Source organism: Mauremys mutica, chromosome 4, assembly GCF_020497125.1.
Source record: "Mauremys mutica isolate MM-2020 ecotype Southern chromosome 4, ASM2049712v1, whole genome shotgun sequence".
Classification (NCBI taxonomy): Eukaryota; Metazoa; Chordata; order Testudines; family Geoemydidae; genus Mauremys; species Mauremys mutica.
The window spans coordinates 80,095,460-80,113,431 of record NC_059075.1 but is presented as its reverse complement, the minus strand read 5'-3'; the positions used below and the strand labels follow the sequence as shown (position 1 = coordinate 80,113,431).

The 17,972-nt window shown below is 41.8% G+C and overlaps 1 protein-coding gene across 4 annotated transcripts in view; it reads left to right on the top strand.

Annotated features, from left to right (window-relative positions):
• The window catches only part of LDLRAD3 (low density lipoprotein receptor class A domain containing 3), a 230,943-nt gene that overhangs the window by 207,896 nt on the left and 5,075 nt on the right, over positions 1-17,972 (top strand). For 3 of the 4 annotated variants that reach the window (XM_045014748.1, XM_045014747.1, XM_045014746.1), the window contains 2 exons: positions 2,588-2,933; positions 6,995-8,736. In XM_045014748.1, coding sequence (XP_044870683.1) covers positions 2,588-2,933; positions 6,995-7,256 — 608 coding nt within the window. In that variant the 3' untranslated portion in view covers positions 7,257-8,736. Of the gene's footprint in view, positions 1-2,587; positions 2,934-6,994; positions 8,737-17,972 lie in introns of those variants that run through there. The other variant, XM_045014749.1, reaches the window with a different exon arrangement.

The following is a 17,972-nucleotide window of genomic DNA, read 5'->3' as shown; positions in this document are numbered from 1 at the left end:
TGTTTGCAGAGAAGTTGACATATAATGCACTGCACCCGTTTTTCTCCTTTTATTAAAGATATTGGACTATCCTGCTTCAAAGCAATCCCCTAGTAACTAATTAGTCTCAGTTCTCCACTGATGTCCTCTTCTCACCCAACTTCCACAAATGGCCTATTGAGCTGAATGAAATTTGAGTGGTAAACAGTAACAAAAACACTGGGATGTCATCATGTATGTAGCTTCCTCAAACATAGACACCACAAGATAATAGTATTTAGTCTTCAATCTGGGATTATAGTTTCCTTAAATCTGTTGCAAATAAAATATAAATATTTGGGACATAAATCATCTGGTTTATCCATGATCTAGAAATAAACACAAAAACCAGATTGTTGTAATTATTTTTATTCACCTCAAAACTAAAGAAACTCGGACTTTTTCATTGAAGAATGACAGTGTTGGCTGACAGAGGAAGACAGAGTTAGAGTTGAGGCATGTTAACTGATTATCACTGTTCTTCACACTCTGGCCCATCCTTATGTAATGTGACATGAATTCAGCCAATCAGTGGGTGAATTCTGGAGCCGATTACGAAAAAGCATCAGTATGTGATGAGCTGTAAACACATGTACCAATGCAGGTAAAATCCTTTGCTCCTTCTTTCTGCTTTGCTTTCTTGCTTGACTTGCTTTGAGATTCTTCACATGTATGATCTCAAGTTCATTTTACTGAAGTAAACCAAGAACCAACATTTGGTTTGTAATTTTGAGGTTTTTAAAGCCTCCAGTCCAGCACATTTGTGTGGAGAGGCATAGAGTGTAGAAGGGCCACAACTTTGGCAGCGTTAGTAAAGATATTCACTGAAGTCGGACAATGGATATCATGGAAACTTGGAATGATACTATGGTAGGACTTGGATTGTTGTTGGCCCACAGAGGACTTTTTTGGTTTGTGGTAATAATGATTTTGTCAATGAACTAGATTTATTTGCTTTAAGAAGAATAGTTCTTCAGATTCAGATAATGGCAGGAAATTATGTTCCCTCATCTCAGGCATTCTCTTTTTTTGGAAGAAGAAAAAAAAAAAGAATCCATTTATTTAACCCTGAGATATTTGAAAGTAAAGACTGGGACATTTTAAATTCCATTCCCTGAGTAATGGGAAATTATTTTAAACGTTGCTGTCCAAGTGTGTGTTTTGCATTTATCATCAAAGTGAATTACCAATATGAAATTTGAAACACTAAGAGAAATAGGCCAAATATCCTGAGGCTTAGATCCAAGGAGAGCTTTCCTGAGATGTCATAAAGCGCTTCAAATCTTTGTGAAATTGTGTATATGTTTTTGGTTTGATTTGTTTCACTGATAGCGAAATCATAACTGGCAACGTTTGGAACACTAGGTGGCCAGCAGTTTTGCTAGTGTAGGCAGATAAATGGAACAAGAATTGTCTGTCAACATTTGCTATCCTGATGCTCTGTAGCCAGGAATGCGGGAGTTGGATGGATGGCTTTTCTGCATTTCTGCGCTTTACCCCAGCCTCTTATTTTTGCTTGAGGTAGAGGGATGCTTTTGTCTTCTACTTCAATGGCATTTAATTATTGCTGTATAAAGAGAGGTGTCCTCTAAAAGACGACAATCTAAACTCTTCCAAAAATATTACTGAAAGGCAGCGTGTTCCTGTGGTTAGGACACTTGTTTCCATTCCTGCCTCTGCTGCTGACCTTGGACAAGTCACTTCACCTCTTTGAGCCTCTGTTTCCTTCCCAACTGTGTTTATTTGGATTGTAAACTCTTCAGAACAGGGATGGTCTCTTAGGATACATTTCTATAGTGCCCAGAACAATGAGGCCCCAAGCAAGACTGGTGCCTCTAGGCACTACTATGATACAAATAACAATAGTGTTTATGGTGACCATACGGCCCGTTTTGGCTGGGACAGTTCCTTTTTTAAACCCTGTCACGGCTATCCCGACTCCTTTGGCGGAAGTGGCCATTTGTCCCGTTTGCTCTTGCCAACTTGATCAGGGACTCAGAATCTGGTTACTATTTGTAAAGCACCACGTAAACTTACAGTGCTATGGAAGGTTGTTGGTTTTTTTTAACATTAATAATAGGCCTTTTCCATCTCTAATCTATCTGATTCAGTTCACACGGTTTGTTGAATACACTTTCAAAGTACTGTACCTACCTGTCCGCATACAGTCCTCACCTTAACCCTGAAAAATCTGTTGTATTGGTTAGGTGCAGATGTGGAGCTGATAACAAAAGCATGTGCACTGTAACAAAGTGAATGATTCCAAAACAGTCTCCAATGTATAGTGTATTTCCTCTTTCCAGTTGGTTTGCTATCTCCTTCTAGTGCATGAGCACATCTGTGCATTTGAGGGGGTCTGAGTGATTCTGTCAGCCAATATCTGTTTTGTGCATGCATGTTTTCAATAAGCTAGTTTTCCACAGTTCTAAAGAAGGAAGAAAATTCATTTAGAAGCCAGTCAGGCAGCATATCAAATGGTACGTTAGCAGAAAATGCAGCTGATGACAAGCACCAAATTCTTCGCTGAGAAAAATCTCAAGCTTTTCCTCTTCTTTCCTGTGTCTTTCAGAAACTGGCAGTGGCCAAGATTATGTGACCTCAGAGAACCAACTGCTCTATTATCCCAGCATCACATATGCTATAATCGGCAGCTCAGTTATCTTTGTGCTGGTGGTGGCGTTCCTCGCCTTGGTTTTGCACCACCAACGAAAACGCAACAACCTCATGAGCCTGCCTGTGCATCGGCTGCAGCACCCTGTCCTCCTGTCCCGGCTGGTGGTCCTTGATCATCCACACCATTGCAGTGTCACCTACAATGTCAACAATGGAATTCAGTACATGTCCAGCCAGACCTGCCACAGGCCACTGGATCTGGATTCTCCACCATCGTATTCAGAGGCTGTGTTAGACCAAAGGTATGTATGGGAATTAACTCTCCCCAAAGTTATGCTAAAAATTGCAATTCCTGGACTCTGTGGTCACCATGCTTCCTATGTGTTCTCATCATAGCATTTATGCTCATTGTTTTATTTGACAGGGTACAAATATTCCCTGTGTTCTAATATTATAATTGTACTATACTATAATGCCCTATAACTAGGTTTGGAAGGATTAAATTATATTGGTAAATACTGTTTTCACCAAACACACACTGACAAAAATTATCGAAATATACAGGTAGGCAAAGTAAAAATATGCAGCTAGAGAACTTATTAGAGTTTGATTTAAGTATATTTACTTTGTATATTTTCACCTGTGATGTTGACCATTTGTTTTTTAATGGTTATAAAGCTTCAACTCTTTGAATCTCATTGTCTACTGTCATTAAATAATTGTCTGACCCCTCCATTGTCTGACACCCCTCCCCCCCATAATTTCCTGCATCTGTGAAAATTTAAATAGAAATGTAAAAAAAAAAACCTTAAAAATAAACATTGATATTATCCATCAAAATTATTTTAAAATCAAATTCTGCCAAGCCTACCTGTAACTTTTGATTGTTCACTTACATGGGAACAAATTCAGCCAGCCTCTTCTGTGTATACAGGGAAAAGGTTCCCCCTCCCAGTTTCACCTTAACCTGCAGAATTAATGGTCCAGAAGTCTCTCTGCACCCAGTGGCATGAAAGAAATTTAAGGATTCAAGGGACATCACCTGAGTACACTTCTCTTTTGAGGTCACTCCTGCTCTTGACACAAGTAATCAGTACCCTCTGGCTCTTTGGGGGTCTACAGGGATGACTGGAATATGGAAGAAAACTGTCACTTCAGCAATGTTACTTCATGCCAATCTAGGAGCGAAGTATGAAAACCCTGAGGTTGCTCCATAGTAAATATCAGATGCTCAGAGTTTAAATACACAGGGACAGCTCCTGTAGCACTCCCAATGAAGTCAAGGAGTCTCCCTTGATTAAGGGCTGCAGGATTTGTCCAAAGGTCAATTGTCGTCTTAGCCAAAATGAAATCTAAAAAATTGTATCTCACAAGGTCTTCAGTGCTAGAGGCATTAAATGTAATAACCCAGACACATGGCACTAGTCTGTTCCAAAGGCTCCTCCAATGGCACTTCTTTAGAAATTCAAAAAACGAAATATATATATGTGATGGGTTCAGTCACAGAGATCCCCTTGGGACTGTCACCTGATGTGCTGTAATTACCTCTGAGCCCGTTTTCCCTGCCATCTTGGGACTTCCAGAACCCTGCCTTGTTGAGCCAGACACACTATCCTGCTGCAACACAGACCCAGGGTCCAGGCCACACCCCCAAAGCTTCAGGCTTTAAGTGAAAACAGCTCTGTAGGTTACCTGACTCCAGCACCCAGATACCCAGCTCCCAGTGGGATCCCAACCCCAAATAAATCCGTTTTACTCTGTATAAAGCCTATACAGGGTAAACTCATAAATTGTCCACCCTCTATAACACTGATAGAGAGAGATGCACAGCTGTTTGCTCTCCCAAGTATTAATCGCTTAGTCTGGGTTCATTAATAAACAAAAGTGATTTTATTAAGCATAAAAAGTAGTATTTACGTGGTTTCAAGTAATAACAGACAGAATAAAGTAAGTCACCAAGCAAAAACATGCAAGTCAAAGCCTAATACATTAAGAAACTGATTACAGATAATATCTCACCCTCAGAGATGTTCCAATAAGCTTCTTTCACAGACTAGACTCCTTCCTAGTCTGGGCCCAATCCTTTCCCCCGGTACAGCCCTTGTTGGTTCCAGCAGACATCGTAGGTGGTTAACAGGGGCTTTCTCATGAATCTCTGTCCTGCTCCACCCCTTTTTATAGTCTTGGCACAAGGTGGGAATCTTTTGTGTCTCTGGGTCCCCACCCCTCTTTCTAAATGGAAAAGTACCAGATTTAAGATGGATTTCATTATCTGGTGACAGTCACATGTCACTGTAAGACCCCAGCCTCCATTCTTCCTGGGCTGGCCCACAGGCACACATGAAGGTTTGCAAGTAAACAGAGCCATTTACAATTCAATGATTCTGAAGCACCCTTAATATCTTCCACTTAATATGTTTACGTTAGTAATACAAGTTTATATCTTATTCTCCTAACTTCAGACATAGAAATAATACATGCAAACAAATAGGATGAACACACTCAGTAGATTATAAGCTTTGTAATGACGACCTACAAGAGACCTTTTGCATAAAGCATATTCCAGTTACATCATATTCACGTTCATAAGCGTATTTTTATAAAGCATGTGGCGTGCAACATCACAATATATATCTGTGAACCCCCCAAAAGCATGTGAATTTGAGTATGCTGTTTGTTTCCAACAAGCCTGTAGCCCTTTCTGAATAGTACTTTTTGCCTATTTTTTTCCATAGTAACACCATTGACTTTATTTGTAGAGACTCATATACACAGCCCCAGATTTTTCACCTCTGTTTGTAAATTTATAAATTAATTCAGTGCCTGTAAATGATGACCAACTGAAAGCTCTAGAGCAGGGGCGGGCAAACTTTTTGGCCTGAGGGCCGCATTGGGTTTCAAAAATTTGTATGGAGGACGGGTTAGGGGAGGGGATCATGGCCTGGCCCCCACCCCATATTTGCCCCCCCCCCTCCCGGGACTCCTGCCCCATCCAACCCCCCATCCCCGCTCCTTGTCCTCTGACTGCCTCTGGAACTCCCGCCCCTGGCTGGCCCCCGCTGCCCCATCCAACCCCTCCTCTCATTCCTGATAGCCCCACCAGGACCCCTGCCTCATCCAACCACCCCTTCTCCCTGTCCCCTGACTGCCCCCCATGACCCATTCCAACCCCCCCTTTCCTTCCTGATTGCACGCCCCAGAACCCCTGCCCCCATTCAACCCCTGTTCCCCGCCTTGTGACCACCCCGACCCCTATCCACACCCTTGCCCCCTGACCACCACCTCAAACTCCCCTGCCCTCTATCCAACCCCCCCAGCTCCCTGCCCCCTTACCGCGCTGCCTGGAGCACCGGTGGTTGGCCCAGCTGGAGCCAGCCACGCTGTCACCACCGTGCAGCACAGAACACTGGGTCAGCCCAGGAGCTCGCAGCCCAGAGCATTGTGCCGGCAGCAGGGCGAGCTGAGGCTGCGGGGGAGGGAGAACAGTGGGGGAGGGGCCGGGGGCGAGCCTCCCGGGCCAGGCAGGAGGGTCCCATGGACGGGATATGGCCCATGGCCCATAGTTTGCCCACCTCTGCTCTAGAGCCTGAAGTCATCTGTTTATAAATAGAACAGATATGGCAGTGCAGGCGTTCTCACACTGCCTTTCCAGTGTTCCTCAACAATGCCTTTCGGGTCTAGGGATGACAGAGTAATTCAGTGTTCATGCTCTTCATGTCTCTTTGCTGAAACTGGCAGCAGTGTTTGCTGTTGTGGAGGTAACTTGTAGTGGTGACACCTTTCTACTGGAAATTGGACTCAGCCCAACTGTCTGAACAGCTGTCCAGATTTTCATCACCATTAACCTGGGCTGATAACTACCAGCAACCCTAGTCTAAAATGTATACATCTTCCTTTGTCCTGAAGTATCTCATATTACTCTTTTAAACTGTAATTGTTATACAGGAACTTTTCACCCCATTGCTGAGTTGAAGCCATCTTTGGGGTGAACCATGGCAGCTGTTTAACAGTGCACAGTATATAACAGTTAAGGGCAGGAAGTGATTACCCAGTGAAAAGTGAAACAATAGAGAAATTTTAGGGAGGCCGAATGTAACTACAACATTGAACTTGACCAGGACACAAGTTTAACATCCCTGCTGTTGGTGGTACATAGGCCTTGGGCTGGCCTCTCTGCACAGGGATGAATTTCCACATGTTTGCAAAGCACTTTGAGATCCTCAGATGTTACTGTAGAACTGTTGTTGGTTTAGCTTTTTTTTCCCCTTATGTTGGGATGGAAACTCGTAACCTGTTCTGGAGCTCGTTTTACTTCCCCCATGCCATTGTCTTCAGTAACCTTGTTACTCTCTTGTATTTGCAGCAGACCCCCATGGTTTGATCTTCCTCCACCCCCTTACTGCTCAGATTCTGAATCCCCCAGTCAGACAGATCTCCCTCCTTACCGATCTCGGACAGGAAGCTTGGTGAGCACAGACACTCCAATGGCAGGAAGCCCCTTGAGCACAGGCAGCAGTCGGACAAGAGGTGTCAGTAACAGTATGGACCATCGCAGAATGCTTTGTGAGAGAACACCTGAGCAAAATGACTCTCTGATCAGTCCTGTTGCTGAAAGAGAAATGTGACCAGGGAATTGAAAAGGGTATATGGGTTAGTCTGCTGTGGCTTGTTACCGTCAGAGATGGGCCTGAGCTGTGATGTTCAGAATGGGATTTGATTTGAATCCAAATCCCAACTTCCCCAAGTTTTACAGGTGCTCTGTTTTGGTGTTTGGGCTCATCATAGGCAAAGACCAGAGCCATGAGCTGAAGATCCAGGTTCACATCTGAACTGTCCAGAATTGATAGAGGAAGGGTTAAGTCTGGGATTCAAGTTCAGATCTGTTGAATACTTAAGACTTTGTGATTTAATGTATTTCAGGGTGTACTTTACTGTATATGTATGTATATATGTGCATGTATAATATCTGTAGGTATTCCACACAAAAATACTGTTTAAAAAAAACATCAAGGTTACCAAGTCAAGCATCAAAATGTAGGAAATGACAGAATTCAGGTTGCCCCCTTTTTGTGGGCATTAAGGTACAATCTTTAATTACTTGATCACACACTAATTTTTTCCACAGGATTCCTGCCTCTTGGTGTTCTTAGAGTGGATTGTGCTCCATTAATGAGCAGCTATTCAATATTTTGTTTTAGCCTCATTGTTCAATTTGTGGTTCTAGGCTTTATTTATTGCACACTATTCAAACCCTGCTGTGAAGGCAGAATTATTCATTTCCTTGTGGTTTTTCTGTGGCATTTACCATTATAGCATCTAAGAAGCTTCACAAACATTAATGAAGTTATTTTCACAACAACTCCGAGATGAAGTGGTGGTATGCCCATTTTTCAGATGGGAAATGAGGCACAGAGAGATTAAAGTCAAAAGTGTCCACTAATTTTGGATGCCCAATTTGAGACACGTTGGACCTGATTTTTAGAGCACTTAACGTTCTATAGCACTTTATATGTTCAAACATACCTCCCATTGTCTTCAGTTGCAGCTGTGAGTGCTCAGCACTCCTGCAGGTCAGACCCCAGGTCTCAAGTCAGGCACCCAGAAACGGAGGAACACACAGTAAGTGGCCACCTCTGAAAAGTTTGGTTTAAGTGCCCAGTGTCACATAGGAACTTGGTGGCAAAGGGGGATAGAATTTCAGTTTTCCAGGGCAACTTTCAACTGCCATAACCATAAGACTATCCTTTCTCGTCTGCAGTCACCTGCTTCATCCACTACACACCTTCCAGCTTCTGCAGTAAGTGAGGCAGGAGTCCTACAGACCAGTCACTTTTACTACACAACCCTGATTTATCCCCAGAGCAAGTGCATCCTGTGCACTGAATGAGGCAGGGGTCCTGTAGAAAAAATAGTGTGTGATCATGTAGTTTAAGACTGTACCATAATGCATATGCCCAAAGACTCCAAACTAAAGTTGTGCACATACCCTTAATTCTGGCATGCCCCAACTTTTGAGTACACCTTGGGGGCCAACAAATCTTACCGCATTATAGGTGAAGCTACGTTATATCGAACTTGCTTTGATCCACCGGAGTGCGCAGCCCGCCCACCTCCTCCCCCTCCCCCCCCGGGAGCGCTGCGTTACCACGTTATATCCGAATTCGTGTTATATTGAGTCACGTTATATCGGGGTAGAAGTGTACTTGATTAGTAAGCTTAATGTTTTTAATGTAATTTTTTGTGTGCAATTTCATAGGTTTTTTTAAAGCAAACTGAAGAAACAAATTCCAATATGTAGCATCATATTAAATTCAGCATAGGTCATCAGCAGGACTGGAACCTTTAGATCCACTGCACAAACTTCTGGCACTTGAGCTAATGGAGTAACCGGTAGCTGTAGTAAGTTGTCATCCTAGCAGGGGATGTGATACACTTTGCCAGTGGGTTTCACAGATGTTTGCTGACAGCAGAGGGATGGTGAGACTCAGGAACTGTGAGTTTCATTCCAAACGCTTGAGGGGAGTGTCCTCTAGTGGCTACAACCCCTTTGCCAATTCTTCTCGTCCAGTGTCTTTTGTCCCATTGTCTCCAACCTGACCCTGTTCTGTCTTTTCTCCACCCTAGCTCCTAATCTCAGTTGCATTCTCGTCACCTAGCCAATGCCAGTGTCCGCTCCTCAGGCTTCTCGTGCCCAAACAGTCCTAGTCTCCCTCTCTTGGCTCAGTGCCAGTGTCTGTCCATCCGTTCGCCCCTACCCCAGCCCCCCCGTTTCTGGCTGCTCATCCAGTTTCTCTTCACTCTGCCAAGGATCCTCTTCCATATTAGCCTTTCCTCACCTAGTACATGGCTCTTTGTTCCAGACTTTCCCCTCTCCCTGGTTCCTTGTCTGTCTTTTTGCCCTGCCAATCCCATTTCTCCCCCCACACCTTAGGTCCTCATCAGATCTGTTTTCCCCGCCCCTTTGCTTCGGCTCCCTGTCTCCTTGCCCGTCTTTCTCCCTCCCTGATCCAGTTTGGCTTTTGTCCTCTCTGCATTTGAGTCAGATGGCTCCCTCCTCCACACTGCCTGAGCTCCAGGAGGGGGTTCACTGATAGTGTAGAAGAAACTGGCTCCCTGCTCTCAGTTCCAATTCCTAGCCCCCCACTCCCCACCTCCCCGCCTGCAGCAGCTAGGTCCTGCTTCTCCCACACCCCTCAATCCCTGGGCTGGAGCATGCTCAATGTGAACAAAACGTTTGGAAATTTTAACTTTGAAGGAATGACAAGTGAGGTTGGATGGTTTTTTCCACAGGAAAAGCAAAAGGCACATCCCTTACATGAAGGCCACTTTCTGACAAGTTTCAGATGCCTGCTCCAACACATGAGGGCACTAAAACTTCTCAACCAAATGGTTGTACGAATTGTTTTAACATGGCAAAACAATATATTTTCCCTAATTTTGTGCTCTGAAAGTGCTGGACCATTTTGGCTGAAACATTAAAAACTAAAATCAATCACTGGCAGATATCTGGCATGGAAAATTTCAACCCAAATGTCTAAAGTTTGGAAAAGCTATAAGCAAACTGGAGAAAGGGTCTTATAATGATAAGTATCAAGCAACCATAATAATCGGTATACTGCCAGCACTGCCTGTAAAGTATATATCCATGCATACACATATGGCTTTTTACATAACATAAAATGGGTGTGTGTGCATATATATGTATTGTATTTCACTGGCATAGATATCTTTCTGGTATCTTTGGAAACAATACTTAAATTTCATACTAAAAATATGGTGACATGTGGAAAACCATTTATTTTCTACAAAGTTTGCTATTATTCAGTTTCCCTGGTTGAAATTTAAGTTTCTGCATAAAAACAAAAGCACAGTGGAATTACACAAGGCATTAATTCAGCCCAGTATTTCTCTCTTCCATTTTATGTTCCCATTCTTGGAATATTTCCATCTGAAATGTTTGGCCCATAAGTGAAATAGTGTTTAAATGCCACTGTCAAAAGCAGTGTTGTAGGTACAGGGAGTCAGTATAGAAGGAAGAAAGCTAAACTGTCCCTATTGCTGCTACTTTAAATGCCGCTATATTCCTATGGTTTATTTTTATATACAGTAGAGATGACAGTGCCCTTTCTGATATCCAGACAGAAATTAGCCCTGAAATATAGTTGTATCTGTTTCTTCATATAGAGCCTGATACACCATTGCCTTACTCAAGATTTATGCCAGTGCACATAGGCATAAAATAGGAATAATAGGGGTGAAACAACTTAAGGTTTTCAGAGCACAACTCCAAACTGATCTTGGGCAAACTCATTTAGTTTATGGTCCCAACATGCATATGAATGAGCATTTGTCAGCGTTACATTTACCTATATATATCATAGGCATCAGTTCTGTGCCTATCACTGTAGTATCTTGGAGCCAAACATTTTAGTGAATTCTACAAATGTAGGTGGATTTAAAAGTGAGACGGTGCAGTAGAAAGCATCACTGATATCTCTGCTTGTCCCTCAAGTTAATTATCAGCAGCATTTCCATATGGTCCCTGCGCAGCCCATCTTTTTTGGGGCACTCAGGACTGTTGGTTACTTTGTTACCCCCGTCTGTGTGCGAGAGAGACTTGCTGGTGCTAAACTGGGTGTCACTCCAATCTGTTAGCCACCACAAACAATCTCCTCAGAAGCTCTGCTAGCCTTTACTTCACCTCGCGGGTTAACATTAGGTGCACCCCATTGAAGAGTGTTCCTCTCTAGTATCCAGCCCCCATCATTGGGCACTCTCAGAAATTACCAAGTTCATTATCTCCAAAGAGACAATGTACAAACCAGCCTGTTTGATTTAGCTGAGGAGTCACATTTTATTTAATGTATGGCATTGAGGTGAATTTATAATATGACAAAGGATACGTTTATTAATAAAGACCAGAGATTTAATTGATACTGAGTAAAGATAGTGGAAACAGAATTGGTTACCAGTAAAACAAAAGTATAACATAACTTTAGCAGTCTAGACTCCTTTGTCTAAAATGGTTTCTCATCCTCAAAGACTTTCTTCAGAGCTTGCTGATTTTTTTCAGTCAAATCAGGATCCAGATTTTTCATAAATCACATCTCCTCCACAAAGGGCGTTGCTGAGTGGAATGGGTAACACAATGTCCTTTTGCTTCTCCTTATTATAGTCCCCAAAGTTCAATGTCTTCATTTCCAGAGTCAGGATGTCCCCCCTGGGGTTCAGACCGTGGTTTGAACTCCAGAGTGCTGATGCCATGCTGCTTTCTCGCCCTCCTGTTAACTGGTTCCTCCTGTTTACCTGAGATGCAAAGGTGTAATGCCTATTGTATTTGGCTTATCCTGCTTAATTTGTATAGAAGACCTAGGCAGACAAGGTAAAACAACATTCCTTTGTCTAGGGAAGACTTGTTTATCAATCCTGCCTGGTTACAGAGTTTAAACATGTTTTGAGTGCATGCAACTTTTTAAATATCACCCATACATACATCACACAATGACCAGTAGGATATAAGATTTCATTTAATATCTCCCATGACCTTCCTTACAGATAAATACGATGACAGCATTGTGTTAAATGTAGTGAGTTTCAGGCCTGATTACAGAACAGTGAACCCTTTGTCATTTGGCATTGAGGGGCTCTACGAATCACACCATCCGGAACTGTAAAGCTGAGGGATGCTGCTTAAATATTAACTACTTGTACAGCACACAAACATAGGGCCAGATTCACCTTTGGTAGAAGCTCATGCAATGTAGTTACGCCCTCCTGCACAAGGCTGAGTGGGCAGCTAAGTGTGCTGTCCTTGTAGCCCACTAGGGAGCTAAATATTATCTTTGGCATGTAGCTAATATCCAGTCCTTATTTTACAAATAAGTAAATGGAGGCACAAAACTGAGTTGACAAAACTGGAAATTAAATTCAGTTCCTGTCTCCCAGACCTGTTCTGTAACCATGAGACTCTGCTGCCTTTTCTTTGAACAACCTTTTACTAAAGTGCTACATAATAGAGCACCTGAATTAATCTGTGTGTTTCCTATCCCCATTTATATCACTGGCATTTGAAATGTTACTCCAAATTTCGAAAAATTATTATTCAAAGGTTCATAATTTTTCCACCACATAATTGTCATTTTTTAAAAAGTCCCCTAAGGTACTGGGTGAAATTCAGCCATAGGGCTTAAATGGGACTTACATGGTACGTATCCCTTGTGCAGGCCTTCTGCACGGGCTGAATTTCACCATGTGCGAATAGGTACTCCCAGACATCAGAAGCATGTGCAAACAGCCATGCCCTGGAAGCACTGTCTCCCATTGCCAGGGCACACGTACCAAGTGGACATCATGTCATCTGCTTCTTCATCCCACTGTATCAGTCACTGTCATTCTTACAGGGTGTGTATATTGATGTAAATTTTAATTGAAGTTGATCCATGTGGACTTTTTTTTTAAATGCATTCTAGGGGTGTGTGTGTTTGCTTCCCTTCCAGCTAAGGGTGTATTTAACTCTGTATAGGAAAAAAGTGTTTTAAAAGTGGGGATTGGGCATTGAAATTGGGTTGTAAAAGGCGATTGTGCCTTTCCAGTTCAGTGTTGGAATTTTTTGGTAACAAGACACATTAGACTAACCTGTGTGGTAGCAGTTTGTGCATTGTTGCACTTTTGGTTATTTATCAAATTCTTGAAGGATACAGGGCTAGGAATACATCTCTTCATCTTGGTGGTGAACTTTGAGGCATCCTGAAACCTCAGCACTTCATCCTAGGAAACAACACTAAAAAGTGAAATAAGTTTTTCCATTACACATTTTCATAGTGCTAAGAATGAGTTTGCTAACCACCCCTTATTTAGAAAATGCTATAGTATTTCACAGGAATTATCTGTAATGTGACACCTTCCAGAAGTGTTACTACAGTGCATAATTCAGTGATCTTTTTAGAAGGGGTGGTAGCAACTGTGGCATTGATGAAATTGAAATCTGAAGCTTCTTGATCAGTTCAGCATGTAAAGCTGAAGTTGAAAACAGTTATGCAGCACCATGTGAAATAAATTTTTCTCTACGTGCCCAATAAAACTGGACTTTACTTAATGATCTACTTTGTAGCCATTCTTGACTCTAAACCTTGGTGTCCATACTCAAGGAGCTTTTGGTTACATGTTGCACCAGAACAAATGAACTCCTCTTTAAGGCCTGATCTTGCATGACTGAAGACTATGGGGCCCAAATCTGATCATCTTACATGCATTGAGTAGATCCATTGGTCTAGTGGTACTAGTCTGAATGGGTCTACTCAGAGCAATTAGAGTATTAGAATAATATCATTTATTTCAGTGGAACCACTTGAGGAGTAGAGGATCAGAATGGACCCAATGGAAGCAGGGTTTGGGCTTGCAGGGTATGTATTCCAAAAGTTCTGAGCATCACCAAGCCCCATTGAAGTCACTGGGTGCTGCAGATACAGCACCTTGAAATTTAGCCTGTGATTGGATATGTTTATAATAACCTGAAGTAAGATATAAAACAAATTACAATTAACCTCTTTTGTTGTGCTAATGGAAAACTAGAGTAGTGTTTTTAAAAGGGTGTCTAGGAGTAACTTTCTCCATTCTTATCTATGCTGAAACACACAACAGCACTGATTGCATCGAGATTCTAAATAACTGGCTTAGTTCTTTGTCTCCTTTTCAGTCAGATCAGTTTTATTTACAACATTGTACTTAGATACAGCACATGGGGCCCTTATGATGGATTTAGAAGTTGGGTGGGGGGAAAAAAGGAGAGGATTCCCATTTGGATTAATAGTGCAGCATGATGATCTTGGGCTCTTTACTTTTAGACATCTTTAGAAAAGACAAATGGCTTCAGCAGATAAGGAAAAATTATTACTGATGAAAAGAGCAGAGACATTTTTTTATTCTGAATGCAATTATTAATGAATATTTAAATATAAATAAAGGAGGAACTAATGCTGTAGTTTTAAAGTGGTGAGCATATGGCAAACACTAATTTTTAACTAATGCCAGACAGAAGCTGTATTGCATGTACTACCCTTGAGTAAATTAGGAGGACTATCCTTTTTGAAATTTTCTTTGTGAAACAGAATCTTGCTGCATATTTTACCATTGTAAATGGATTTCTGAATATAATGCTAGGCCCAGATCATGCAATCGGATACGTGACTTTCAGTGAAGCTTCGCAGAGGTGTGAGGATCATACATCCGATTGCAGGGTTGTGGCCTTAGTTTCCATTCCCCCTGGTTTTGATCTTGCTTTTACCTCTGTAATCAAGATTTTACATGAGAACCTACCAAAACAGTTGCAAATTGAAACACGCCTAGTTTGTTACTATAAACTGGAAATTTTAAAATGTATTCTATATTCTTTAATAAAGTTAGTTTCACTTGTCAACTGTGTAAAAACTCCAACCAGTTTGTCTCCCATAGTATGAAGTCTGTGTCATTCTTACTTGTATTCTGTCAGATGTGGCCTACTTTTTCAGTCTCATTTCACGTTCTCTTCTTGCTATTGTTAAACATTAACTCTGTTAAACATGTTTGTTGTTAAATGTTGACATTTCTAAACTTTTTTGTAAAAAAAAAAATATATAGTTTTTTTTAATATATATATCTATATAAATGAACATTGTTTTGCTTATTTTTGTCTTTCTACATCGTCTTTTTGATCTATGCTTCATTTTACAACCTGGCGTCTGAAGCAAGTCATAGTTTTGTCATTATTATTTATTGTTGTTTGTATTGTAGTAACACCCCAGAGACTTCAGTCAAGATCAGTGCCTCATTGTGCTGGGTGGCTATAGAAACACATAGCAAAAGACTGGTATCAGAGGCGTAGCTGTGTTAGTCTGTATCCACAGAAACAATGAGGAGTCCGGTGGTACTTTAAAGACTAACAGATTTATTTGGGCATAAGCTTTCATGGGTAAAAAACCCACTTCTTCAGATGCATGGCGTGAAAATTACAGATACAATCACAGATATACTGGCAAGTGAAGGAAAGGGAGTTACCTTACAAGTGGAGAACCAGTGTTTACATTTTAAGGCATAAAAATTAAGATATTTAAATAAATTTGAAGCAGCAAGAATAAAAATGTTGTTGTTCAGCAACAATCTCTGCAGGTGGTGTCTCTTTCCATATTGATGGTATGCAGCTTCCTGATCATTCAGCTTAGATTATCGGTCAGTCAGAGAAGTGAAAGGTCCTCCTAGATATGATGCACTACAGTCCAAAAAGGTGATTTATAGTAAAGGCAACTTGGTAAGAAAATTCACGGCCCTTTATTAAGCGTCCTCTTCAAAACAAAATCCAGGGTGTGTGTGGTTTTGGGGTTTTTTATTGCCTTCAGTACCTGGGGAAAGTGCTGGATTGGCATCCTTAGAGAGTGAAAACAGGGCCAGCTTGGAATAGTTTTGATGGGGCCCCAGGCAGGGTTGACTCACCTGGCGGTGCTCCGGGTGAAGGACCTGCCACCAGAGACCTGGAGCGCCGCCGGGTGAGTAAAAATTAAAAAGGCGCCTAAGCTAAGCGCTCTTCTTTAGGGCGCGGGGCCCTATTCGGGGGAATAGGCCTAAAGCCGGCCCTGAGTGAAAATCCCTGTTTCATCCACACTGCTCAGCCTGGACAGCAGCAGTGAAAGCTGCTCCATCCATCCTCACCAACGTCCCTTACACCTGACCTGTAGGACTGTTTAGCTGGAATAAATGGACCAAAGTTGTTAATGTAACCCAGTCCCCGTCCAACATTAAACAGTTTTAAACAAGGTTTGGGGTATGGTATACAGAGACCTCAGCCTGTTTAGTACCATGGCAAACACACTGTTAAAAATCCTTTTAGCCTTTTATTAAAGATAAAGACAAGAAGTAGAAAGCATAAGGCTTTTCATTTTAGCAACATCCCTTTTTCCCTTTAGCTGGAGAGCGTTTAGAAGAAAAAATCCTGTGTTTAACAATCTCTTAGATGGTATCAAAGATGGTAATAACTGTCCTTTGAGGGTGGGGGAGGGGAGAGAAAGAGAGTGGCTGAGATGGGCTAGAGCTGTTTCATTGCAGGTTGTGTTTGGGATTCAGCTGGAGAAGTGGTGGTGTCCTCTGGGTCCCTTTCTCTGGCCCAGCCTGGTCATGACATCTCTCAGAATCAGGAGGAGAAAGGCCCCGGGGTCCCAGGAGATGGTGGGGGTGGTTGCTCACTCCAGTAGCCAATTTTGTTCCCCAAAGTCTCTTTAAGAACCCACAAGTGGAATGGCAGATGGAATAGCCTATCCTATCTTTATTTTGTCCACCAATTAGGCCTAATTTCTGACACACCAGTATTGGTTCACTGATTTCTGGTTCCATGCTTATTTACCAGGCATGATCTTAACACAGTTCTTGAATTATATCAGTAGGTCTTTTTGTTTGGATTAATTCACTCTGTGTCTCCTTTTCATACCTTAGCCCATCAACATTTGTTGCTATAGGTTACGGTGACATTTAATACACTCTCATGTACTTTTTACAGTTGAGCTTACAATTAGGGTAAATGTGTAGACCCAATTATTACAATAGGACCACCATTGGGAAGGAAAGGATAAATAGTGCAATTTCTGTGGCTCATTCACTCTTTGGCACTTTTGCTGAGATGGACGAAAAGGGGTCATTGAGGGCTACCTGTATTGGTGCAGTTCTAGGATGTGGACATCTAGTTTCTGAAAATAGGTCTGAGACAACCAACACGTCTCACATTTGACCCAAGAACCATTGTAGGGGTAACTCCTTTTACTAGCAAGTAACCTAAGGTGGATTCCAAGCAGTGACCTTGAGGCATAGAGCTCCATATCCCTTTGCTTGATACTGCAACCTATAAATCCTTCCTGTGTGTGACTGATCTCTAAAAACGAAGTTACAGCAACCTGTTATTCAGTGTAATAACAGCATGTGTTATAGTCCCTTTCCACCCAAAATGGCTCCCTTTTGAGATGCCACATCATTCTTTATCCAGTGAATGAATTGTCTGTTCCATTGAATTGAAACCTGATGTTTCCTTGACACGAACAAACACATTGCAGTTAGTGATGAAGAAAGATGCAGCTTTATTTGACAGCATAGATTTTTCTACCAGTTTGTTTGTGACGTAGAGAGCCTAGAAAAATGCTGTTTGTCTAACAAAGCATCTCAAATATTCCCTGCTTCTATAGACATGGAAGAAAAATTCTAAGGTAGCTTTATTGATATAATTCTTCAGTGGTTTTGGACTAACCACGCATGGAGGTATACGAATGGTACAGAGACTTTTCACATACTGCAGATTAATTATGTGCTCCTGTTGTTGCTGAACTCTT